The following is a 27,614-nucleotide window of genomic DNA, read 5'->3' as shown; positions in this document are numbered from 1 at the left end:
GGTTCCATTCCTGGGTCAGGAAGGCCCCCTGGAGAAGAAAATGGCAACCCACTCCAGTGTTCTTTCCTGGACAATCCCATGGACAGAAGAACCTGGTGGGCTGCAGTCCACGGGGGTCACAAAAGAATCAGACATGACTGAGCAAATAAGCACACACTCACACACACACACACGGACACACGTGCACACGCACGCACACACACACACAGTGGACAGTTGTGGATATTGACAAGTCATGGCTGCAGCATGGCCACCAGTGACATCAGACATAGAGTGTTGCTGTAACACTTGTAGAGCCAAAGCCACCAACAACATGGAGGCAAGGAAGGGGGAGGCAGCCAATACTAGCAAGCAGGGCTTTCTGGAAAGTTGCTTGTTTCAGAAAGTTGCTTGCTTTTACCAGTATGTCTAAGTTCTTGTTCTCCTGACCCAGGCATCAGTGGAAATTTGGACATTTATTTTGAGTAAATTGTTAGAGAAACTTCAATAAGTTTGTGTGACTGGCCTCAAGTCATTTCACTCTGGGCGTTAAAAGAGAATGTGCCTTTCTCCTCCCCATCACTATGCCTGGCTGTCTGTGGCAGTGTTGTCAAATGACCAAAAGGAAAACTGTCTAGTTATGTGAGGCTTTACCATCTAACACAGACCTACAACAAAGCTGGAAAATATTCAGTTTCGAAAATGACCACACAAACAAATTCCTCAAAAACTTGTGCTTTTATTCACTGACACTGTGGCTCATTAAACCAATAGATGAATGAAGCAATTCTTGGTGGCTAAATGACAGTGTAAGCAATACAGACCTCTTCAAATTAACGCTAAATGTGATGGTGAAAGGATTATACATGATAAAATAAAAAATACTTCATTAGCCTTGACATGATATAGAAAAATATCACACTTCTAAGAGCAAGGAAAGCAGAATACTGAGGAGTAAGAAATGACATACGAACTTTGCTTTCCTATCTTCCACCAAAGATTACACTCATCAAATGATCTTATTTTTTCATGGACTAAACTAAAATAAAAGCGGGATTAAAACACAAGTCACTTGCCATTATACAATTCTGAATTGAGCTTGCATAATTCAGTAGAGCATTTTGCAGTGTTTTAGTCAAAGACTAATTTCTTTTGTTCTCCAAAGAAAAGAGCTAAACAACAGCTTCAAGATCCTTAAAAAATGCATTTAAAGATCAGACTTAGAAAATAGGCAGCTTCCCTAAATACATGTATAGACCTGCTGACTGGAGAGGTAATATTACAGGAAGTATAAGGACAAGTGAAAAGCAAAATATAGTTAAGGACAATGGTAAGACTATGTAAGATTCCTGGCATGTTTGGATTTCTTGATTCTTGTCCTGGCAAGTAGCATCTCAATGAAGCAGATGTTTGGATTCATCCTCTGATCAAAAGAAAAAATTTGGAAGCCATGGTCATTATAAATTATAAAATATTATGTAATAATAGCAAATATTTATAGAATTTAAATAATTCTAACAACCCTACTGAAAGACAATACCATTAGCTTCACTTTACAGCTGAGAAAATGAAGTAAATAATTTGACTTTAAGTGCTACAGGTAGTTTGTACCTAACCTGAGAAAATGATCAAAGTATCCCAAGTCCAAGTTCAGTTTTCTTTCCATGATACTAAATTGCCTATATTGGCCAGTAATGGTGCAAGCCCACCTATCATTCCCAGCCCCTAAAAAATTGAATGGTTATGGTTTGTGATGATATGCTTCTGATCTCTGTCACAAAGAAAGAAGATGGGACTAATTTCTAGCATTTCCTGTAGAGTGGATCACACTAGGGGTTCAACTGAGTGAAATGATGCTTGGTAAGAGAATGAGTGATGTGTATGTTCAGTAGCTAGTTGTGTCTGACTCTTTGCAACCTCATGGAGTATAGCCTGCCAGGATCCTCTGTCCATGGAATTTTCCAGGAATGAATTCAGAAGCCCTGAATGAGTGATACTCCTTATCGTATGACCTTGCTGGTCCTTTCCTTGAAGAGGTGATAGTCAGTGATCTTTCAGTTGATTGGGTGGTGGTAGTTGAATCACTAAGTCTTGTTTGACTCTTGAAACCCCATGGACTGTAGCCTTCCAAGCTCCTCTGTTCAAGGAATTCTCCAGGAAAGAATACTGGAGTGGGTTGCCCTTTCCTTCTCCAGGGGATCTTCCAGACTCAGGGATTGAACTCATATCCCTTGTGTCTCCTGAATTGGCAGGCAAATTCTTTACCACTGATGGAGAAGCCACTTTGAGTTGATTATTTCCTTTATAATATCTCTACAAGTTCAGTTCCAGAAAAGAAAGTCAACAAAATTAGAAATGAAAATGGAGAAGTTACCACAGACAACACAGAAATACAAAGGATCATGAGAGACTACTATCAGCAACTATATGCCAATAAAATCACAACTTGGAAGAAATGGACAAATTCTTAGAAAAGTATAACTTTCCAAAACTGAACCGGGAAGAAATAGAAAATCTTAACAGACCCATCACAAACACAGAAATTTAAACAGTAATCAGAAATCTTCCAACAAACAAAAGCCCAGGACCAGATGGCTTCACAGCTGAATTCTACTAAACATTTAGAGAAGAGCTAACACCTATCCTATTCAAACTCTTCCAGAAAATTGCAGAGGAAGGTAAACTTCCAAACTCATTCTATGAGGCCACCATCACCTTAATACCAAAACCTGACAAAGATGCCACACACAAAAAAAGCAAACTACAGGCCAATATCACTGATGAACATAGATGCAAAATCCTTAACAAAATTCTAGCAAACAGAATTCAACAACATATTAAAAAGATCATACATCATGATCAAGTGGGCTTTATCCCAGGGATGCAAGGATTCTTCAATATTTGCAAATCAATCAATGTGATATACCACATTAACAAATTGAAAGATAAAAACCATATGAGTATCTCAATAGATGCAGAGAAAGCCTTTGACAAAATTCAACACCCATTTATGATAAAAACCCTCCAGAAAGCAAGAATAGAAGGAACATACCTCAACATAATAAAAGCTATTTATGACAACCCACAGCAAACATTACCCTCAATGGTGAAAAATTGAAAGCAGTTCCCCCCCCGGAAGTCAGGAACAAGACAAGGGTGCCCACTCTTACCACTACTATTCAACATAGTTTTGGAAGTTTGGGCCACAGCAATCAGAGCAGAAAAAGAAATAAAAGGAATCCAGATTGGGAAAGAAGAAGTAAAACTCTACTGTTTGCAGATGACATGATCCTCTACATAGAAAACCCTAAAGATTCCACCAGAAAATTACTAGAGCTAATCAATGAATATAGTAAAGCTGCAGGATATAAAATTAACACACAGAAATTCCTTGCATTCCTATACATTAACAATGAGAAAACAGAAAGAGAAATTAAGGAAACAATTCCATTCACCATTGCAACGAACAGAATAATACTTAGGAATAAAGCTACCTAAAGAAACAAAAGACCTATATATAGAAAACTACAAAACATTGATGAAAGAAATCAAAGATGACACAAATAGATGGAGAAATACACCATGTTCACGGATCGGAAGAATCGATATAGTGAAAATGAGTATACTACCCAAAGCAATCTATAGATTAAATGCAATCCCTATCAAGCTACCAACGGTATTTTTCACAGAAGTAGAACAAATCATTTCACAATTTGTATGAAAATACAAAAAACATCAAATAGCCAAAACAGTATTGAGAAAGAAGAATGGGGCTGGAGGAATCAACCTGCCTGACTTCAGGCTATACTACAAAGCTACAGTCATCAAGACAGCGTGGTACCAGCACAAAGACAGAAATATAGATCAATGGAACAAAATAGAAAGCCCAGAGATAAATCCATGCACCCATGGACACCTTATCTTTGACAAAGGAGGCAAGAATATACAATAGAGAAAAGACAATCTCTTTAACAAGTGGTGCTGGGAAAACTGGTCAACCACTTGTAAAAGAATGAAACTTTCTAACACTATACACAAAAATAAACTCAAAATGGATTAAAGATCTAAATGTAAGACCAGAAACTATAAAAATCCTAGAGTGAAACATAGGTAAAACACTCTCTGACATAAATCACAGCAGGATCCTCTATGACCCACCTCCCAGCATAATGGAAATAAAAGCAAAGATAAACAAATGGGACCTAATTAAACTTAAAAGCTTTTGCACAACGAAGGAAACTATAAGCAAAGTGAAAAGACAGCCTTCAGAATGGGAGAAAATAATAGCAAATGAAGCAACTGACAAAGAATTAATCTCAAAAATATACAAGCAACTCCTGCAGCTCAATTCCAGAAAAATAAACAACTCAATCAAAAAATGGGCAAAAGAACTAAACAGACATTTCTCCAAAGAAGACATACAGATGGCAGACAAACACATGAAAAGATGCTCAACACCACTCATTATCAAAGAAATGCAAACCAAAACCACAATGAGGTACCATCTCACGCCAGTCAGAATGGCTGCTATTAAAAAGTCTACAAACAATAAACGCTGGAGAGGGTGCATAGAAAAGGGAACCCTCTTACACTGTTGGTGGGAATGCAAACTAGTACAGCCACTATGGAGAACAGCATGGAGATTCCTTAAAAATTGAAAATAGAACTGCCATATGACCCAGCAATCCCACTGTTGGGCATACACACTGAGGAAACCAGAATTGAAAGAGACAGGTGTACCCCAATGTTCATCACAGCACTGTTTACAATAGCCAGGACATGGAAGCAACCTAGATGTCCATCAGCAGACAAATGATGGACATATGTGTGGTACATGTATGTGTGGTACATATACACAATGGAATATTACTCAGCTAGTAAAAAGAATGCATTTGAATCCGTTCTAATGAGGTGGATGAAACTGGAGCCTGTTATACAGAGCAAAGTAAGTCAAAAAGAAAAACACCAATACAGTATACTAATGCATATATATGGAATTTAAAAAGATGGTAATGATGACCCTATATGCAAGACAGCAAAAGAGACACAGATATAAAGAACAGACTTTTGGACTCTGTGGGAGAAGGCGAGGATGGGATGATTTTAGAGACTAGCACTGAAACATGTATATTATCATATGTGAAATAGATTGCCAGTCCAGGTTTAATGCATGAGACAGGATGCTCAGGGCTGGTGCACTGGGATGACCCTGAGGGATGGAACTGGGGAGGGAAGTAGGAGGGAGGTTCAGGATGGGAACACATGTACACCCATGGCTGATTCATGTGAATGTATGGCAAAAACCTCAACAATATTGTGAAGTAATTAGCCTCCAATTAAAATAAATAAATTTTAAAAAATTCCAGAAAAGATTCAGGAAATTCAGGAAAGGGTGGTAGTTGGTAAGAATAACTCCATTCATATATTAATAATTTGTCCCAAGTCTTTCTCCTATTCATAATATTTGGTTGTTGCTGCCATTTTCAGATTTGGAGACTAGTTTTTACTGAAAGGAATATATCAAAAACAATTAGGTTTCCTAGCCCAACTTATGTAGGAGTGTGTAAAATACAAAAATAATCCATGAATTATGCATTATTGAAGCATTTTATTTATTTCAAAAAAATCTTTTGGCCATGCCACACAGCTTATAGTTCCCAGACCAGAGATCAAACCCAGGCCTATGGCAGTGAAAGTACTGTGTCTTAACTACTGGACCACCAGGGAATTCCCTAGGCATTTTAAAAGGAATAAAATTGTCAAATCTTGTAGTGTGTTGTTAAATTTTATCTTCTGACTACCTTTCAATTTCAATGATCAGCACTTACACAAGAAAAGAATTTGCTCATCAATTGAGGTCTTTGCTTCCCTCATGGTTCAGCTGGTAAAGAATCCACCTGAAATACAGGAGACCTGGGTTCGATCCCTGGTTCAGGAAGATCCCCTGGATCTACCCACTCCAGTATTCTGGCTTGGAGAATTCCGGGGACTGTATACTCCAAGGGGTTGCAAAGAGCTGGACACGACTGAGCAACTTTCACTTTCACTTTTCTGTTTGTCATATTACTTTATACTTAAACTCATTATTACCTTTCAGAATTTCATACAATTTTAGCACAGGTTTCAGAAGTCCTAGTTTCATGATGACAAAATAACCACTTTTCTCATTAGTGTATTAGTATATACACAAGTCTGAGCTATTTATGTTCACAATAGTGGCTTTTTTTAATTTCTGAAATTGAGTCATTTAAAAAATGTAAAATGAAATAAATTGAGTTTTAGCTTTGTTGAACTCAGTGTCATATCTTTCTTGAATCACATAAAAATGTGAAAATGTTTGAGAACAAAGAAAGAAAAAAAAAGGTCTTACATGTTATTGTTCAGTCTCTTTTCCACAATTAACTTCACGTTTTAACATACAGGTCATGGCTTCACAACAAGGATTGGTACATTCCTTTAAAACACACACACACAATGCAAAAGTGAGTTCAAGCATTTTTTTCCCCTATAGACTAGGTGAGCAGAATTCTGGCATATGATGACAATGAAATTTCACTTTTCTATTCTCTTCAAACAGCTTGACAATAGAGAAAAAAATTATTTTTAATCTTCAATTCATTTTACCAAGCCTGCATAATCCTGATAATGAGAACTGGTAATGAATATATACACCATACCATTTTCATTTGTGTGTATAAATGCAAAAACTTGAGTAAAATATTAGCCAAACACTAGCTTATTAATATAATAATTCTCCATTACAAATTCTGCAGAGCCTTTTGTCACCAAAAATGCAAGGGTGTCTCAACAGTACAGAATAAAGTAACTTTATCCATTATATTAAAAGACTGAGGGAAGAAAACAACTAATACTAATGTGATAGGTGGCAAAAATTAGTACAGATTAGGCAAGCATTATTTAATTAACACATATTAGTAAACTATGAACAGTGTTTTGATCATCATGATAAAGAAAATCTATCTGGTGAATAGTAAAACACATCCAATAAAGTATAAAGAAAGAATTATTTTTATGCTATATTTTTTTTTTATTTTTTATTTTTATGCTATATTATTATGTAAATTCTGACAAATGCTATGAGATGAAAATATATGAAAACATAAAATCAGATATATAATAATTATTAGCTATAAATAATACTAATAATGTTTTCACTGTTTATATATGATATAATTCTTGAGCTAGAAAAAAAAGAGGATCAATTCTAAAAACATTGAGTTAGTCACTAAGATAGCTGTTTAAGATAATAATAAAATAATGTCAAAAACAGTAATAAATGAGAATCTAAATAAAAAGAAAACATATGTATTAACAGCAAAAAGAAAAAAATTGAAAATATTTCAAAATAACTTTCAAAATGTGCAAGAACTGCATGAAGAATTTTTTATTTAACTTCTCTGAAAAACTTCAAAGGCAACTTATCTTTTAAGACAATACTTAATATTGTGAAAATGCCAGTGGCCTTTAGAGTGAATTATGAATTTTAAAAATATCAACCAGAATCTCAAATGTATTTTCAGGCAAATTGACAAAAAATAAAAATAAAACCAAGATATTTATGGAAGAATGAACACTGAATAATTACTATGCAAACACTGCAAAGAAAATGTCAGTGAAGAAATTTTCCATTACTGATATTAAAGTGTGTTACATAGTTAGAATCATTAAAATAGCATGATGGTTATTTGATAATATCTAGACAGAAAGAATGATTACTAAAATTAATAAAATATCATGTAAGATCCTGGAAAATGGATTTTTCATTAAAGAATTCTATATAAAGTATTTATACTACTTTTTGATAAAAAACAGCTATTTAAAAATTCAGTTGTTCTTAAGTTTGGACTCTCTAGCTTTCTAATTTTGTTCAGCCACAGAAGAAGAAAATCAACAAGATATGGAAAGCATATGGGAACTGGATAATATAGTTAAAGAAAATAAGATATTAAACATGGTATAATAGTAGTTTCTCCTCTCCTGTTCTCTTCCCGCTCTCTTGTGTGTATGTGTGTGTGTGTGTGTGTGTGTACTGAACACACAGCATTTTACCTGTTGAAATTAGAAATACCAACGATTGTGAACAATTTCAGTTATCCTCCACTCTAGAAACCATATGAGAATATAAGTAAGAATGCTGCTGCTGCTGCTTCGTCACTTCAGTCGTGCCTGACTCTATGCGACCCCATAGATGGCAGCCCACCAGGCTCCCCCGTCCCTGGGATTCTCCAGGCAAGAACACTGGAGTGGGTTGCCATTTCCTTCTCCAGTGCATGAAAGTGAAAAGTGAAAGTGAAGTCGCTCAGTTGTGTCTGACTCTGAGCGACCCCATGGACTGCAGCCCACCAGGCTCCTCTGTCCATGGGATTCTCCAGGCAAGAGTACTGGAGTGCGGTGCCATTGATAAACATAAATCTAAATTATTGTAAAGCATCAAATCACTGGTAAAATTTCATATCTCATTATAATTAATAGAATATTTACATTATTCTTTGTGAATAATTAAGTTGCACCATGTAAACTTTTAATGTAATTTAATAACTTAAATTTTCTTTTTTTTGTTTTGTTTTTCTTTTTTGATGTACAGGCTTCGTTGCTTCATGGGATCTTCTCAGGCCATGGATGGAACCAATGTCTTCTGCATTGGCAGGGAAATTCTTTACCACTCAGCCACCAGGGGAGCCCTCAATAACTTTAAATTTCTGAATAAATAAATAGCATAGAATGATTATATGTCTTCCCCATTGTCACAAAGTCTCTTAGAGTAATGGATAAATCTTGGGTTGCAACAGGTTTCACCAATTACTAGCTTTGTATCCTTGGATCTAGTTACTTAGCTTTTCTGAGTTTCACTTCTTTTCTAAATTGGGAAAATAACAAACCTTTTTGCAGGTTTGTTGTGAGTAATAAAGGAGGCTGTGGTTATAAAAGCATTCGGCAGATTGACATGTAAAAAGTCTCTTCAAATCGTAATTCATTTTTTTAGTCTTAAATAGAACGCTTTCTTTTAGAAACCTAGTCTGAGACTGCTAATGAACATTCCATCAGAGATATTCTTTAGGGTACACTGATTTCTCGAAGGGGTTAGATTTTTATCAAGATTAGCCAGATGTATAGTAATTATCTTAGATGTTCTATGTTAATCCATCTTCTACAGACCTGTGTGATTTTTCTTTTTCCTCTTTACGTTTTAATTTCTCCTTCTCACACACTGCTTGATGCTGCTGCTGCTAAGTTGCGTCAGTCGTGTCCGACTCTGTGCGACCCCACAGACGGCAGCCCAACAGGCTCCTCTGTCCCTGGGATTCTCCAGGCAAGAATACTGGAGTGGGTTGCCATTCCCTTCTCCAATGCGTGAAAGTGAAAAGCGAAAGTGAAGTCGCTCAGTCGTGTCTGACTCTGTGCGACCCCACAGACCGCAGCGCACCCGGCTCCTCCATCTATGGGACTCTCCAGGCAAGAGTACTGGAGTGGGGTGCCATTGCCTTCTCCCACTGCTTGATGAGAGAAGACCAATTATCTCTCAACAGAGAGAATTTACTTCTGGATTTTCAATTGTTGCATCTGTGTGTACATACTTAGTCTCTCAGTTGTGTCTTACTCTTGGCGGCCCCATGGACTGTATTCTGCCAGGCTCCTCTCTGTTCATGGGATTTTCCAGGCAAGAATACTGGAGTGGGGTGCCATTTCCTCCTTCAGGGGCTCTTCCAGACCCAGGGATATAACCCACATCTCCTGCATTGGCAGGCAGATTCTTTACCACTGAGCCACATGGGAAACCCCTTTTTAATTGTTATTGTTCAACAAAACAATCAGCTGGGAGTTTATGTGATTTAGAAATTTGACTAATACATTTAAGAAAGTTCATAAGTGACACATATAGTTAAGGATTTACTTTTTAAAAGAATGTACACTTGCTTTATAATGTGTTAGTTTCTACTGTACAGCAAAGTAGAGTATAGTAGAAACTATATGCTTATGTATATCCCTTCTTTATTGGATTTCCTTCCCCTTTAGGACACCACAGAGCACTACAGAGTTCCCTGTGCTAGACAGTAGGTTCTCATTAGTTATCTATTTTCTGGAGAAGGATATAGCAACCCACTCCAGTATTCTTGCCTGGAGAATCCTGTGGATGGAGGAGCCTGGTGGGCTACTGTCCATAGGGTCGCACAGAGTCAGACACGACTGAAGCAACTTAGCATGCATGCATGCATTGGAGAAGGAAATGGCAACCCACTCCAGTATTCTTGCCTGGGGAATCCCAGGGACATAGGAACCTGGTGGGCTGCCATCTATGGGGTCACACAGAGTCAACACCACTGAAGCCACGCAGCAGCAGCAGCAGCAACAGTTATCTATTTTATACATAATATCAATAGTGTTTATATGTCAGTTACAATCTCCCAGTTCATCCCACACCCCTAGCCTCTAGAATCCATACATCCATTCTCTATGTCTGTGTCTCTATTTCTGCTTTGCAAATAAGTTCATCTGTATCACTTTTCTAGATTCCACATGTAAGTGATACCATATGATATTTGTTTTTCTCTTTCTGACTTACTTCACTCTGTATGACAGTCTCTAGGTTCATCCACATATCTGCAAATTGCACAATTTTGTTCCTTTTTGTGGCTGAGTAATATTCCATTATATATATGTACCACATTTTCTTTATTCCTCCACCAATGGACATTTAGGTTGCTTCCACATCCTGGCTATTATAAATAGGGCTACAATGAATATTATGATGCTTGTATCTTTTTGAATTATGGTTTTCTCCAGATACATGCTCAGGAGTGGGATTGCTGGGGCATATGGTAGCTCTGGGGGCTTCCCAAGTGGTGCTAGTGGTAAAGAACGTGCCTGCCAATGCAGGAGACTAAAAGACATGAGTTCAATCCCTGGGTTGGGAAAATACCCTGAAGAAGGTCATGGCAACCCACTCCAGTACTTTTGCTTGGAGAATTTCATGGACAGAGGAGCCTGGTGGATTATGGTCTATAGGGTCGCAAAGGGTCAGACACCACTGAAGCAACTTAGCACACACACGTGGTAGTGTATGTTTAGATTTTTAAGGAACCTCCATACTATTCTCAATAGTAACTGTACCAATTTACATTCTCACCATCAGTGTAGGAGGGTTCCCTTTTTTCCCACATCCTCTTCAGCATTTATTGTTTGTATATTTTTAAATGATGACCATTCTGAGCAGCGTGAGGGGATACTTCATTATAGTTTTGATTTGCATTTCTCTAATATCTAGTGATGTTGAGCATCTTTTCATGTATTTTTTGGCCATCTGTATATCTTCTTTGGAGAAATATCTATTAAGGTCTCCTACCTATTTTTAGATTTTTTTTCCCCTTTTTTACACTGAGCTGCATGAACTGTTTGTATCACAAGGGATATTAGTCCCTTGTTATTTGTTTCTTTTGCAAATATTTTTTTCATTCTGAGAGCTGTCTTTTCACCTTAATGATTTACCTCTTTTCATTGAAGTTCTTATACAATCATATAATAAGCGTATCCTGGCTTTTGAAATGCTTTTCAAAAGATGACTAAAGTCAGTACTGAAAACAAATACAAGCCTACTTTTTACTAAGATGCCAAGTTTGTCTTTAGAAAGAATTTCCAAAAGAGCATTTTAAAAGGGAAAAAAAAAAGATAACATTATGAACAGCACAGGGAGCTCAGCCTGGTGCTCTGTAATGACCTAGAGGTGTGGGACGTGGTTGGGAGTGGAGGGAGGTGCAAGAGTGAAATGATATATGTATACATATAGCTGATTCACGTTGTGCAGCAGAAACTGACACAACATTGTAAAGCAATTATACTCTCATTAAAACCAAAAGAAAGCCACAATAAGTCTCTAGTAGATTTTTTAGAGCGCGGGTATTTGCATACCTCAGGGGAGCCGCAATCACAGCCTTCACCTACTTCCAAAAGTTGATTCCCACACACTGGCTTTGTCATATTTTTAGGAACCAATGCTTGCAGTAGGCATCTTGGCTTTTGAGATAACATGTATTTTTTAAAATGTGAGCGACTAACTGTACTGAAATCCTTTGGGAATTTTGAACTGTAACCAGAAGAAAAATAAGAAATACCATGTTATATACAGTGATAAGTTAACATAATAATCTGACTTGTCTTACTAGCTCAACAAAAACTCCAAATTTATTATAAATGAGCCATGTTATATGTGGAGTGTGATAGAGCATGAATACTACTCTCATTGGAAAATTCTTTTTCTAGATACCCAGTTGTAGGAGTTGGAAGAATTTCACTTCCTGTGCAGATTCAATTCTGCCCTAAATGGCAGCAGTGATGAGCTTCACCATTTGTTATCATTCACTCATCTCACTATTGAAGGCTGAGAGGTAAATGATAATAACAATGAATAGTGAAAGGAAATAACTGTAGAGTTAGAGGTTCAATGGAGATATTAAACTTCCTATTTATGAGCACTTCAACAGTAAGATATGTTTATTGATTTTTCTATCACAAGTCCTTGCAAAGTGCTTAGAATTAAAAGGCAACATTAATAACATAAAAATGAATTGATTGGTGGCAGGGATTTATAAGGATGTTCTCATCTTAATTATATACATTTTTTAGAAAAGACTGTTTTAAGCTAAAATTATTTTAAGTTAGATTAACATGATCACTATACTTATAAACTCTACCTTGGCATATTTGGAAATCTTAAATAATGAGTTCTGCTAGCTAGTAAATCCTGTATATCAAGAAACTAGAGCATGAATTCATTGGAAACACAGCCATTACATTAAAAAATGTTCATCCAATTATACGGCCTGCATATGAATTCTTTAAGATTTAAGAATTTTTTTTTTTTTCTCTAGAATGACAAAGTCTCACCTTAGATATTTGTTCATCACACAACTCCCAGAGGGACACTTGGTGTTATATGGAACATCAGGCATACCAAGGACATGACCCAATTCGTGTGACATCACTCCTACAAGAGAGACACTGTTCTTTCCCTTGCCCTGGTGGAAAAAAAAAAAAAGAAATATCTATTATTTGTGGTTTTATTCAATTATTTGTTCATTATCATTGATGTTTGGTATTACAAAGAATAATAGTTTCACATGAAAATTAATGAATCATTGAGCTTCTTCCCCTGTCATTGGTTATTGTAAATTATAGACATTTGAGACAGCTGACAGGACATTGTAAACATTAAAAATGTTTACACTTCAAACATAAAAAATGACATTGTAAACATTTGAAATGATTTGCTATTGGAAATCTAACTGCTGAGCCATTGCTCAATCGATATGGATTATTGATAAACCATGGTTAAATCATGATAATTCCATTATTCATTGTTGTTGTTTAGTTGCTAAGTGGAGTCTGACTCTTTTGTGACTCCATGAACTGTAGCCCTCCAAGCTCCTCTGTCTATGACATTTCCCAGACAAGAATACTGGAGTGGGTTACCATTTTCTTCTCCAAGGGATCATCCCAACCCAGGGATAGAACCCTCATCTCCCACACTGGCAAATGGATTCTCTACCAACAAGCCACCAGGGAAGCTCATTCTTCACAGGAAGTACTAAAAGATATCACACTAAGTCCTCAATTCCAAAAAATATTGCTATGATGCCTATGACACTGGCAGTGTTTGGCCCTGTGACACTGACATGAACTTTGTCCAGCTTCCCTGGCCATAGATGCTGCTGCTGCTGCTGCTAAGTCGCTTCAGTCATGTCTGACTCTGTGAGACCCCATAGACGGCAGCCCGCCAGGCTCCCCCATCCCTGGGATTCTCCAGGCAAGAACACTGGAGTGGGTGGCCATTTCCTTCTCCAATGCATGAAAGTGAAAAGTGAAAGTGGAGTCGCTCAGTCGTGTCCAACTCTTAACGACCCCATGGACTGTAGCCCACCAGGCTCCTTCATCCATGGGATTTTCCAGGCAAGAGTACTGGAGTGGGGTGCCATTACCTTCTCCGGCCATAGATACTAGCGATGATTAATTTGAAGTTACCTCAGATCCCAGGGGGCACCTGGATTTTGTTTTTGTTCTGATCTTCCTCTTCTAACTCCCTAACACCAACTAAAGAGTGAAACCTCTGGGAGGGTCAATGTAAAGAGATATTCTGTTTCATAATCCAAGGAATCCTCAGTATAGTGATCTACTAATACAGGTTCATTTCTACTTTTATTTACTGACTCAGCAGATATATATTGTGCTAACTCTAAGTAAGACATTGTGCTTGTCTTCATAGAGGTTGTAGAACCTCAGGGATCTATATGTTTACAAACCTCAATAACAGCGACGGATGATGGGGAGCACAAGGAATTCGAGGTCGCCAGTCCTGCCATTCGAGTTTTGAAGCCAACTCCACTGCGTGAAAGTTACGGGTACATTGTCACAATCTGAGTCTTTTGAACCATCAGCTTCTGTCAACTCTGTCTGAGACGTCCCTAGTTCCCCTACCCTCTTCATATTCCTGAGGTCCCAGAAAAGCCACTGCTATTCTATAGCATTAGAATGACCACATATGGTCATCCCACATCCAAGAGTCAATTTTAGTGATCTGACATGGGTCTGCAACAATCCCACAGGTGAGTTGCTAATAATAGAACTTTAGGCTCTCTGATCACTGAACAAGGAGGTAGAATTGAACAGGAATCTCTGCCAAGAAACCTTTGGGATAACTATCTTCTCTGTCAAAATAGACCTGGCCCTGACCAGTGTGTGCTTACCTGAGTAGCTGAGCATGGTCATGGGTCTTCATTTTCCCCAGGTTAGAATAATGCCAATTCAGAAAGTTTTTAAAGGTGGCAGCTGTGCTGGGCACCACCTTTATCTTGTCACTGTCAGACCATATTTCCATACCTACCAAGGACACTTGAACGTCTATGGTATTGTAAATCTGAGGGAAGAGCATTTTTCATTATGAAAATGTTTGATATTTCTTTTAAAAAAATTATTGAAATATAGCTGATTTACAATGTTATGTTAATATCTGCTGTATAGCAAAGTGACTGAGTTTTGTTTGTTTGTTTTCAGTTATACATATATATGTGTGTGTGTGTATATATATATATATATATATGTCAGGCGAGCTTATGCTCCTCAGTTCTCTCTCGTCGCAACAAAGATTTGGAGTGACAGACATTAAAGCCCTCGGTGCGTCACAGCTCTTGGGTCTTGGACAGACCGTGTTATAGCTCTTAGACAAATCAGTGTTACAGCTCCGTGTTACAGCTCTATTTTACTTAGAAATAGCAGGAAAATCCATCCTCTAGGCGTGAAGGCATGTCGACCCAAAGATGGAAGAGAAGAGCAGCGCACGGGAGAGAGAGAAAGAGAAAGACCCTCTGCCCTTTGGCTCCTCTTTTTATACGTCCCCACCCTCCCCGCCCCAGGCCTGCCATATGTAAATTGGGCTAGCCAGGAGTGTTTTTCTACCTAAGGTCCTCACTCTGGTCCTCAGACCTTCCTTTGTTCTATTTTTGTGGGTTTTTCCCTTCCTTATATTTTAGCCACCGCCACTCTGGACTCCTGTTTTCTATTCTAACTACCTAACATATATGTGTTCTTTTTCATCCTTTTCCATTATGGTTTATCCTAGAATATTGTAGGTAGTTCCCTGTGCTATACAGTAGGAAAGATTTATTTAGTTTTTTTTAGATATTTCACTGATTGCAAGTGATGGATAAATGTATCCCATTTTGAAAACAGAAAATCTAGAAGTTGCCTTTGCTACAGTATACAGTGATTTTACCTTGATGTTAATCCTTGTCTACCAAATTTCCCCCAACTGCTGACCTTAATCCATTGTAATTCTACCAATTCTTATTTGCTTAAAATATAGAAAAGCCCTAAACTCCTATGTGGAAACATATGTTTATAGAACAAATATCTTACCACATTGAGTAGGTTTATCACATCAAACACAAAGCTTCTTATCACAGTTATATTCTCATTATACATCTTATACTGTAAAATACAAAATGCAAAGAGTAATTAAAACCACAAATTAAAGTGAGAAAGCTGATGGGGATTTTATAGTTTAAGAAAACGTACACATTTCAATGTAAATAAATGTCTGTTCATTCCACACCTACCTTATATGAGACTTATCTAAGAATCTGTTTCAACAAATTCTATTTCAAATGTAAGAAGTTTTTGGCAAAAGAAAACTTAAGCATTCATATAAAATATCAATTCAAATTAAGTTGAATAAATCATATTAATTTTAATGTTTTCAAGCCAATTTGATATTTTTAAAATTTGGTTATGAAGCATAAATTCTCATATATTTTAATATATGACTGTAATTAATAAATTATATATAATTTTATATATTTTTTATATTTACGTTACAGTGAGAACTTTAAAAAGATATTAATAACCAACTCCTTTATGTTTTTAGTTATTGTGGTTGTTTTACTGTTGCTATCTGTCATTAAGTTTATTTCCCATATCTGAATATTTTGGCAGCAGATGAATTTTAAAAGAGCGGGAATGAATGAAAACTATTTCTGACATGGCAGGTAGAACAGATAAGACAACCATGTGGACAGGCTTCGTATTTTTCATGAGAATAGTTTATTGCTTGTGTCTGCTTGATAAGAAAACTGAAAAGTTGACTTAACTACCCAAGAAGTGCTCATTTCATACTCACAAAGGCATTATCCAGCACCAAAAGCAGATCAATGTATTTCTCACCCTGAAGAAATTCTTCTATCTTTGTGAAGAATGAAAGAACATAGTTAATAATATCTTCAACCTAAGAGATTAAAAAGCTTACAAAAAGATTTATTTATTTATTTTCCTTCAGAGGAAAAGTAAATTGAAGAATAAGTAAATAAGGGTTGGACTTGACTCACACAAGCCATTTCTGGGTATACCAGTATTTCATATATCATTACTGGGTCAGTCGAAATGAATGATGGTGGGAAACTGCACTCACCTGTGGACTTTTGAGTGACCTTGAGGTTCGAATAAGGTCCTGTTTCCTGCCAACATTTCTTACACCACAGGTGTGATTAGCTGGGTTGAGTTCCTCCTGGTTGTATGTGAGTACAGCGTGTTCTTCTCCGTCTGTGCTTTTCAGAGGCTTTATCATGTATCTTTGATCGTGATGTGTAAAATAGCCCCTGTGAGACACAGAGGCTCATATTTCAAGATTCTCTGCCAGAGTCACACCTGCTGACCAGAGTGAAGGTATTCCTCTCCCTCAATACCAAGCTCACACGTAGTTTTCATTCATATGTCTTACAGCTAACTTTTGCTAATTTAAGTTATAATCAGTGTTTGTCAATACAAAAATAGATCCTATTTTAATTACCCAGGGCATCCTGAACAAGAAGTACTAAGATGAAGCTATCCCCCCAAATTTGAAATTTATACCATGAGCTCAGTAAATATTTGTCCATAGTTTATTTTCACATTTAGCAAATATTTCTTGGCAGATCCCAGGGATATAAGGAAGAATGTAGTAAAGGAGTAGATACCTTTCAAATGATACCTCGCAAAGGAGTAGATATCTTGTAGATACCAAGAATCTCAAAGAGAAAGATTGATGAGCAGATCAGCCAGAGGAACAAGTTGGAACTAGTAGTAACTTAAAGATTTTCTCTTCTTAGAAGGAAAATCAGTTCAGAAATATATAGTGAAACTGTATGATGAAATATTAGAAAGCTAACACAGCTGCTAAAAAAAAATTTCATCTACAAAAGCATTGTATGATATGGGAAGAGGTTTTTGATGTCATGTGGTATGTCCCATGTTGGACAAAGAATGTGTATTTTATTTTACATTTCAATCATATAAGTGATATTTTTGTTTATCTGTATAAAAGACTGAACCATGATCAAACACTAATAATAGTGATAATCAGAGGTAAAATTTTTTGGTGGTTATTTTCTTATTTGTGCTTTCTCACCCTTTACAAATTTTCCCTAACTGGCAAGAATCACCTTTGTAAACAGAAATACCACACAGATACATAAACACACTCATACACACAAACTTCTAAAAATTATGTTTAATGTGACAACTGAAGGGTAGCATCTTTAAGAAGATAAAACAGATGGTTTCAGGGAATGAAGGGTGGATGGATAATAAATATGAAAGTGAATCCAAATGTCATCATGTTCCCAAATATAGTACTTGTTTAAAAATTATTAACTCTAACTTTTACTAGAACTACAGATAATGAAATAACTGCAAGGATTATTCTTCACTTTAACCACGTAGATTCAGCATTTTATCAATGGAGACAATTTTACCAAAATAGTAAGAAGACATAGTGTCCAGGAAGACTCAATATTATGCAACAAAATAGTGCTTGATGTTTAATATTTTTACAAGCGGTAACTCACCTCAGTCCATCACAAGTACTAATGCTGGCAACGGAGTCCTTTTCATTTAGGATGTGTCCTTTATAGTAGCAGTGTTCCTAAGGTTGGGGAAAAAAAAAATTTAACTACAAAAAGGAATGTATCACAGTTGTGTTGAAAACTCTTATCTTGAATATGTAAGAATGTTCTTCAAATAGTGGCTGTGACCAGACTAGCTCCCAGAAACAAAACATGGAGAATCTCAGCAGTTTTATGGACCTCTCCATCTATGACCTTGGAAACTCTCCATATCTGGTGGTTGAGCTGTCTTTGTGACACTAATTCACACTAAAGAAAAGTTCAGGAAATTTGAACCTAAATGGACTCAGGGCAACAGTAGACACTGCATTTGAGAAGTAACCAGTTGCTTTATGTGGTCCATAGCACTCCCCAAGAACTCTCAGGTTCGAGTGCCAACTTTGGAGAATTTAGTACCTCTGTGCAAGCTCCACTATGCTTTACATATCAATAAAATGAGGTATTCATTTTTCTAAATTCTAGAGTCCTCAAGAGGCCATACCACCATGTCTGAGACCCTCTGATTTATGGGTCCAACTCATTTTTTTAAAAACTGGTGTGTTAGTGATAGCCCTTTATCAGCCTCGAAAGCCCAGAGAATTTGTCTACAGCTAGAGATTCAGACTGGCTTTCCGGGTGACTCAGTGGTAAAGAATCTGCCTGCCAAGCAGGAAACACAGATTGGATCCCTGGGTTGGAAAGATCCCCTGGAGAAGGAAATGGCATCCCACTCCAGTGTTCTTGCTTGGGAAATCCCATGGACAGAGGAGCTTGGTGGGCTAGAGTCCATTGGGTTGCAAAGAATTGGACATGACTGAGCGACTAAACCACCACACAGAGATTCAGACATTTTGGCATTTCATATAAGCAAAGTAGGGGATCACTTGTGTAGAACAGTCCAAGAAAGCTAATGAATAAATTCTTGTTCAAAACAAATTGACTTTCCTCAGGGTCTGACATTCCATCTGTGTCTTTCTTGCCTTTACAAGAAACCTTGTCGTTATAACATTTTCATTATAACAATGTCATTAACATTTTCTTGTAGACAAGTTGGAAAAGGTACCATATTAAGATGTCACTGGCCATTCACACTTAAAGTAAGTGTGTCAGTCATGTCCAACTCTTTGCAACCCCATGGACTGTAGCCTACCAGGCTCCTCTGTCCATGGGGTTTTCCAGGCAAGAGTACTGGAGTGGGTTACCATTTACTCCTCCAGGGGATCTTCCTGACCCAGGGATCGAACCTGGGTCTCCAGCATTGCAGATAGACATTTTACTGTCTGAGCCACCAGGGAAGCCACACTTAAGTATGAACGAATTTATCAGATACTTTCCCCAAAGGTCAATGTTAGCAAAACTCCAGATGCCCTTGAAATAAGAGAGTAAGAATAGAACAAAGGACCATTCTGTGGCCAAAGTCTTGTTTGTTTTTTTATAGAGACATAGATGTTTGGGACCGGAGAAGGAAATGGCAACCCACTCCAGTACTCTTGCCTGGAAAATCCCATGGGCAGAGGAGCCTGGTAGGCTGCAGTCCATGAGGTCTCTAAGAATTGGATAGGACTGAAGCGACTTAGCAGCAGCAGCAGCAGATGTTTGGGACACCATGGAGGGTGGCTCTGAGAAACACCCTAGCTTGATAATACTCATGACTGAGCCTTTTTTTTTAATTAAATTTATTTATTTTTAATTGAAGGATAATTGCTTTACAGTATTGTATTGGTTTCTGCCAAACATCAACATGAATCAACCATAGGTATACATATGACTGAGTCTTTTTATATTCTCTTCCTGTTCTTTTCTTGGCCTTGATTCTCTATGTCTGACACCTACACCTTGGCATCATTTCTATGATGGTGTTTTAACTGGATAAAAATTTTTATTAACTAAATAATTGATATACCATTGTGAATCTCAGGATAAATGCATTTATCACTACAAAATAGTAAATAGTGGCATAACATTTTGAGTACCTAGGAGAGATATTTCTAACCTGGTGATAAAATGGTTTAAGGGAAAATAGATTTTTAGTTGCTTCTTAAAATGCAACACTTGAGGGACTTCCCTGGTGGTCCAGTGGTGAAGAATCTGCCTTGCAATGCAGAGGTTGTGGGTTCACTCCTTGGTCAGGGAACTAAGATCCCACATGCCGAGGAGCAACTAAGCCTGTGCACCACAACTAGAGAGTCCATGCACGACAATGAAATATTGAGCATGCTGCGGTGAAGATCCTGTGTGCCACAATTAAGATCCAACACACTCAAATACATGAATACTAAAAAAAAAGTTTAATGCAACACTGGAGAGCCTCCTACTACTCCTATCTTTTTAAAAAAGATTTAATTCTTTTTTTCACCTGTTGCCTCCTTGGTCATAGATGAGCCCCTTGCTTTCAAGTCCTTTGATTTTTTTTTTTTAAGTTGACCTTGGACTTATGAATCTCATGATGTAAGCAGCTGATCCAAGTTAAGAGTCCCAGAAAGCATTCAGACCTACCATGTTCTGAGGTCTTGTGGTGATTTCTTCTCCACCGGGTGAGTAATATGTTTCAGTGTAGTCTGGTCCTAGAAGATGCCTGTAGAGAGCAGAAAGTTAAACAATACTCTCATGGTGATAATTAAGGCTAATATCCCTGATTCGATCTTCAGCATTAAAGGAATGATAATGTTTATGGTGAGAAAGAGCTGAATTTCTGATGCACTGATACTGTTCCAATATCATGAGTCTGCTCCTGAAGCAAATCAAACATTGTTATACCTCTTAGATCTGAGGACAGAAATGTCTTCCAATATTTTACTAACACAGAAATCAGAGAGTGATTTTTCTAACTTCAAATGTATTATTGGGATTCTTCACACCAAGAACACAGCCTCTAAGCAATCTTGGAAGGGTGTTTGGTCACAAGTACACATCAAGGAGAATTGCATTCAGGGAGAAGTTTACTGACTATTATAGAACTTGGTGTAACCCTATTCCCTGAGTATCTCAAGGCTGTGTGCCCTGAATGAGCCTTAGATATAAAAGCAGAGACATTACTTTGCTGACAAAGGTCTGTCTAGTCAAAGCTATGCTTTTTCCAGTAGTCATGTATGGATGTGAGAGTTGGACCATAAAGAAAACTGAGTGTCAAAGAACTGATGATTTTGAACTGTGGTGTTAGACTTCTCCCCTAGAGAGTCCCTTGGATCACAAGGAGACCAAACCAGTCAAACCTAAAGGAAATCAGTCCTGAATATTCATTGGAAGGACTGATGCTGAAGCTGAAACTCCAATACTTTGGCCACCTGATGCGAAGAACTGACTCATTGGAAAAGACCCTGATGCTGGGAAAGATTGAAGGCAGGAGGAGAAGGGGATGACAGATGAGATGGTTGGATGGCTTCACCAAACTCAATGGACATGAGTTTGAGCAAGCTCTGTGAGTTAGTGATGGACAGGGAAGCCTGGTTTGCTTCAGTCCATGGGGTCGCAAAGAGTTGGACACGACTGAGCGACTGAACAAAACTGAGCTGAAGTGATGTATCAAATTGATAACTAATGAGAACTCACTGTATAGCACAGGGAACTCTACTCAATGCTCTGTGGTGACCTAAATGGGAAGGAAATTCAAGAAAGGAGATATACATATACGTAGAGCTGATTCACTTTTCTGTACAGTAGAAACTAACATAATATTTTAAAGAAAATATACTCCAATTAAATAAAAGTACTGGTAAGTCACATCAAAGGTTTGAGTTTATCTGGGTAGAATATATTTGCAGCGAATTCCAAAATTACCAAGGAAGAAAGTCGTTTGTGCAGCTGCCTTTGTTTTATAATTTGCATATAATTTCCTAGAGAAACATCAAGCTTCTTCGATAATATTAGCACAAACTATCAGCATCTAATGATCAATATTCTTTACGTCTTCTTTGTGAAATTAGACTATATAGAGTTTCAAGATTTATTTTCCTACTTTTTTTTAGAATAATCCAGCGATTAGACTTGCAGAAAATGCAACTTACTCAGCTTTTTGTAGGGAAAGAATGACTTCTTCTCCATTTAACATCATCTGATATTGAAGTTCAGGTTCATATCTTTCCTAAAAATATTTAATAACATAATGATAATTTACATTTCTGAATCTATCTAAAATAATTATAATGATATAGGTAGCTGTACAGAATAATAATTACAAATGCATGTAAGATAAAAGCAGTTCTCATGCTTCTAAAATATGTAAAAGAAAACACAAATTTTACACCAAGATAGATTTCCAAAAAGTACAATAACATGGTAACAATACAGATCAAATTCACTCTAATATGTAAGATAGGGACTTATCATTTGCTCTAACGTATGTTATACAGTTCTGTACTCTAATGGATCCTAATAGGGTAATAATAAGGCACATATTTTTACTGCTTTAAAGCTAAACCAAGTATACTAAAAAAGCTCAAACAAAAACATACTAAAGATTAAAATAAAAATTATTAAATGAGGAAAATATTTGCAAAAATGTAATAGTCAAAGAGTATCTTCAACACAGTAAAAAAAAAAATCTTGTAAATTAATGAGATAATTTTATCTCCTAGAAATGGCTGCCATTCCTGTCTTCCTTTATTTTGTTCTCCCCACAAACTTGGAGAATATCCAAGCTGCTTTATTCTTTCTGATCCAGGGAGTCAGTTAACTTCCTTCCTGCTGCTTCAGTGCAAAAAAGTATTTGAAGAAAATCTATGCCCTCTCCAGGGCAAAGGGGAGCTTTTGTATAAATGGATTTCAAAATTAAACTATTAGATGTTGACTGTGACATCACATCTACTAGTAAAAAGATACTTTGCTGCCTCATTAGATGACACCATGGTCAATCCATTGCTTACCTCTTTGCCATGCTTCTCTGTTTGGTTATTCTGTATCTCTCTTTTGTGTAAAATGTGTAGTTTCTTAGGGTGAACTACTTCATACAGCTCTGATCCAAGTGTTTGTCTTATGGCTATTGCTAGAGAAAGAGACATAATATTGATATAAAATATGTAAATGTTTTTGTTGACTGGTTTGTTGAAATTGCGTGGAAGACAATTCCCGTTGAGAAGAGAAACGCTGAGAAGAATAATTTCCTTCTTCTACTTAAGCTTTGATAACAAAGAATTTTTCTTTAGCTTTCTCTGCCTCTCCTGGAAAGACATGACAATGATGAAATAATTCTTTGGAACTGTCAATATATTAGTGCTTACCTTGAGTCTGAATGATGAGGCAGAGGATGGAGAGCAGGACCAAAGACATGCTGGCTACTGCAGGTAGCTGAGAAGTCCTACTCAGCACAAAGTTGTGATGTGACCAGTTGTCCAGTTTTATCTCCCCTACCTCACTGTCCAGCTTTATCTTCCCCCTACTTCTCTTTACAAATTGAAAAAAAGTTTTAAAAATCTCAAACCTTCTTTGGAAGTTTGGGAAATGTTTCCTAATGGCTTTGAAAAGTTGCCAAGACATTGCACTGTCAAGATCGTGAGAATGTTCCTCATTTCTGAGAAGTATTTACGTCTGTGGTTACATCTTGTTAAGCACTCACATCTGGGCAACTGCTTGGCCCTGGTGCTCCAATAGCATGGGAAAGTACCTACTAAGACTGAGATATCTGTATATATAAGAAAATCTATCAGTCTGTACATGTTTGAAAAAGTGTGTGTTGATTTTCTGGACCAGCAAAAGATATAAATGCTTATAGAGAAAACTTAAATTGAGAGAAAAATAGTTGGTCACCCAATGGCCCAAGATTATGCTTATGTTTCTTTGATTTCAGATGACTTCTTTTGGATAAAATACTAGAAACAGTATTATTTAGTAAAAAAGGTAAAACAATTTGAGATTCTTGGTATCCATTGGCCTGGTATTTCTCAGTTAACTCTAAATTTTATTCCTATTAGTAGAATTTTCCCAATCTAAAAATCAATGCTCTTTAACTACTGAGTTTATTTTTTACTGATACATTTGGGAGTTTGCAAGCATCAGATTGTAAGTTTTATAGTAATCTCTCCATGTCTATGATTCTCTTTGTTTTTCTACATTCTTTTGAGTCATTTAAGTTTGCTCTATAATTTTCTATATCTTTTGCTGGTCTAGAAGATCAACATTCTACATGTATCCTATAGTATGCATGCATACATGCTAAGTCTCTCCAGTTGTGCCTGTGCGATCCCGTGGACAGCAGCCCACCACCCTCGTCTGCCCATGGGACTCTCCAGGCAAGAATACTGGAGTGGGTTGCCATTTCCTTCTCCCATATCCTATAGTAGTTACCATTAAAATTTAGAAAATAAAATCTTAATAACATCTAACTACCATCAACTAATACAAGATCCTGCAATGGTGTAACTCTCATCAGCATCCCACCCCTAGCCACCTTACATGTTGTTGTCAGGTGTTTTAATTCTACCATGATTTTCATCCCCTGGTCTTTATAGTTAGTTTTGTGTTTTATACAGATGCTATTTGAAATTACTCATAAGCATACCATCTTCTTTTCTCCAAGATTTCTTTTTGTAAAACATATTTTCTAACAAACCATCTCTTAGAGTAAACGGAGTACTGTGTTTTAAAATTCTTTCCCAGGAGACTATATTTATTTCACTATATTCTTTAATGGTAGTTAGGTGGGAATACAGTTTTAGGATGACAATAAATGTATCAGCATTTGGGAACTATTTTACTGTTTTTTTTTTTGGGGGGGGCAACTCATATTACTGTTGAAAATTCTGCTTTCAGACTATTAAAAAACAAATTATTATTATTATTATTTGCTATTTATACAAATAACAGGGCTTCCCAGGTAGCACTAGTGATAAAAGTACTTGCCTAACAATGCAGAAGACATAAGACATACAGGTTCCATTCCTGGGTTGGGAAGAGCCTCTGGAGGAGGACATGACAATTCACTCCAGTATTCTTACCTGAAGAATCCCATGGACAGAGCAGCCTGGCCGGCTACAGTCCATAGGGTCTCAAAGAGTCAGACATGACTGAAGCAAATTAGCAGCAGCAGCATACTACTAATATTGCAAGATAAATTAAATATTTTTTGAGATCATGTTAATTTGAGTTTACACTAAATTAATACTACATTTCTGGGCATTTCAAGATGACCCTGATACTGTCCTTGAAAATGAAAAGTGTAAGTTGTTCAGTGGTTTCCGATTGAACTCCAGTTCTCCCACATTGCAGGCGGATTCTTTACTGTCTGAGCCACCAGGGAAGCCCAAGAATACTGGAGTGGGTAGTCTATCCCCTTCTCCAGCAGATCTTCCTGACCCAGGAATTGAACCGGATCTACTGCATTGCAGGTGGATTCTTTACCAGCTGAGCTACTAGGGAAGCCCGATACTATCCTTAGTATTCCTGTAATAAAGTCTAATAATAGAGATTAATCTACAAATAGATACAGTTTATGCAAATGGTAAATATTGTGACTGAGGCTTGTGCATTATATTCAGGTAGATTTTAGAATACATCATTTGGTGCAGGGGGTGGGGTGGGGGGAGAGAGATTATTATTAGCTAGAAAAGAAATAGTGGAAGGAGTATTCTGGTGAGAGAAAACTAAGTGAGAAAAGCCAATGGATATGTAGAAAACACAAATGTATGTATAACTACAGTCCATTTCCATGACTTAAATACAGCATAAAAAGTATGTATTCACCCCACTCTGGTATTCTTGCCTGGGAAATCCCATGAACAGAGGAGCCTGGTGGGCTATGATCTAGAGGATTGCAAAGAGTTGGAAACAACTTAGCGACTAACCAACAATAAGCTTATGGAGAGACAAATATTAAAGGCCATTGTCTAATGGTGCATATTGGTACATATCTTAGAAATAGTTAGCTCATAAAATTATCACATTTGCTAATTGATTGGATGTAGCAACTAAGGGATATAGAAACATCTTGAATGATTTTTAAGGTGAAGTTTGAGCAACTGTATGAATTTGACAGATGCTATCTTCCAATTTGGTCAGTTAGTGAGAGCTGCAGTTTAGTTAAAACTCTTAAGGGCAGCATATATAAATTCTGGTGTGTCCTTCAGGAGCACAGTACCATGAAGATAACAGATGTTTGAAAATATGAATGTTCAGTGAAAGAAGTTTGTAAACTGCACTATCTGCCCGAGATACTGATGCTGTTTGTTAGAGAGTTGAGTATCAGTCTATAAATTAAAGCTGGGGAAATAACAATGAAAGGGTTATTTACTTAATGCATCTGGAGGGAACAAGGAATGATATATACATGTACCCTTCTGAATAAAATATCCAAGGAATTACTAAACATAGGGCTTAATTTATGACCATGAAACTAAGAAATCATGGCAAATATCCTGACCACAGAGAATTTTGTTCCCATAAAACTTAACAACTTAACAGTAATTGGAAAGTTTCATGATGAAGTATACTTGGTGATTAGGAAAGTTGTTTAAATACTGTTTAACTATAAATAAAACAGCAACATGAATAAAAATGACAAAATCCCTTAAAATGTAAATATTTTGCATGCATTCTTTTATTTGGTAATTGTAATAGATTTAAGTCTTTGGTTCAAAGATTATGATTCCCAATTTATAGATGACTCAAAGATACTTAGTACAAATCATCCAGAAGGTATGTAATATCTGTCTCTTAGGTCACTGACATAGAAGAGTTGCTTGATAAGAGAACTAAAGTATTTCAAATATTTTATTGAGGGAGATATCCATGATGGTTTCAACTGCTTCAAGGAAAAAGTCTATTTTAAAAATATGAGAGGGTAGTAATTAGTGTGTTGAGTGAGAGGTTTGAGATGAGAAGAGAGGGTTTAGAATAATTAAACATAGGGGTTGATACATATATACTATTGATATTATATATGAAATAGATAACTAAAGACAATATACTGTATAGCACAGGGAGCTCTACTTAAAGCACTCTGGTGTCTTGAATGGGAAGAAAGTACAAAAGGAGGGGATATATGTATGTGTATGGACATGTATGGGCTTCCCAGGTGGTGCTAGTGTTAAAGAACCCACCTGCCAATGCAGGAGATGTGAGAGACCCAGGGAGATTCAATCCCTGGGTCAGGAAGATCCCCTGAAGGAGTGCAAGGTAGCCCACTCAAGTCTTCTGGCCTATAATTAAAACCTATTTATACTCATCAACTAAATAATTGACAACTTTTTCTCCCCCAAATATAAGAATTCACCTGGCTCTCAT

At 36.9% G+C, this 27,614-nt stretch overlaps 1 protein-coding gene across 2 annotated transcripts; it reads right to left on the bottom strand.

Moving 5' to 3' along the window:
- Positions 1 to 698: 698 nt before the first annotated feature.
- Positions 699 to 23,766, bottom strand: ADAMDEC1 (ADAM like decysin 1). Of its 2 annotated transcripts, XM_055580276.1 has the most exons (14): positions 23,618 to 23,766; positions 23,264 to 23,382; positions 22,406 to 22,482; positions 20,898 to 20,976; positions 18,366 to 18,442; positions 16,952 to 17,138; positions 16,664 to 16,726; positions 15,904 to 15,975; positions 14,736 to 14,905; positions 14,292 to 14,373; positions 12,880 to 13,010; positions 11,905 to 12,079; positions 6,350 to 6,433; positions 699 to 1,402 (listed from the first exon to the last, which is right to left on the bottom strand). In XM_055580276.1, the coding sequence occupies exons 1-13, from the start codon at positions 23,664 to 23,666 to the stop codon at positions 6,353 to 6,355; spliced, it is 1,362 nt and encodes a 453-aa protein (XP_055436251.1). In that variant the 5' UTR covers positions 23,667 to 23,766; the 3' UTR covers positions 699 to 1,402; positions 6,350 to 6,352. The 2 variants fall into 2 exon arrangements, 1 of the variants encoding a protein (XP_055436251.1); XR_008714257.1 differs by lacking the exon at positions 11,905 to 12,079.
- Positions 23,767 to 27,614: the final 3,848 nt, after the last annotated feature.

The sequence above is a fragment of the Bubalus kerabau genome, chromosome 4 (assembly GCF_029407905.1).
Source record: "Bubalus kerabau isolate K-KA32 ecotype Philippines breed swamp buffalo chromosome 4, PCC_UOA_SB_1v2, whole genome shotgun sequence".
Lineage (NCBI taxonomy): Eukaryota > Metazoa > Chordata > Mammalia > Artiodactyla > Bovidae > Bubalus > Bubalus kerabau.
Note: the sequence above shows the minus strand (reverse complement) of the source record. Positions and strands in the feature narration are given on the sequence as shown.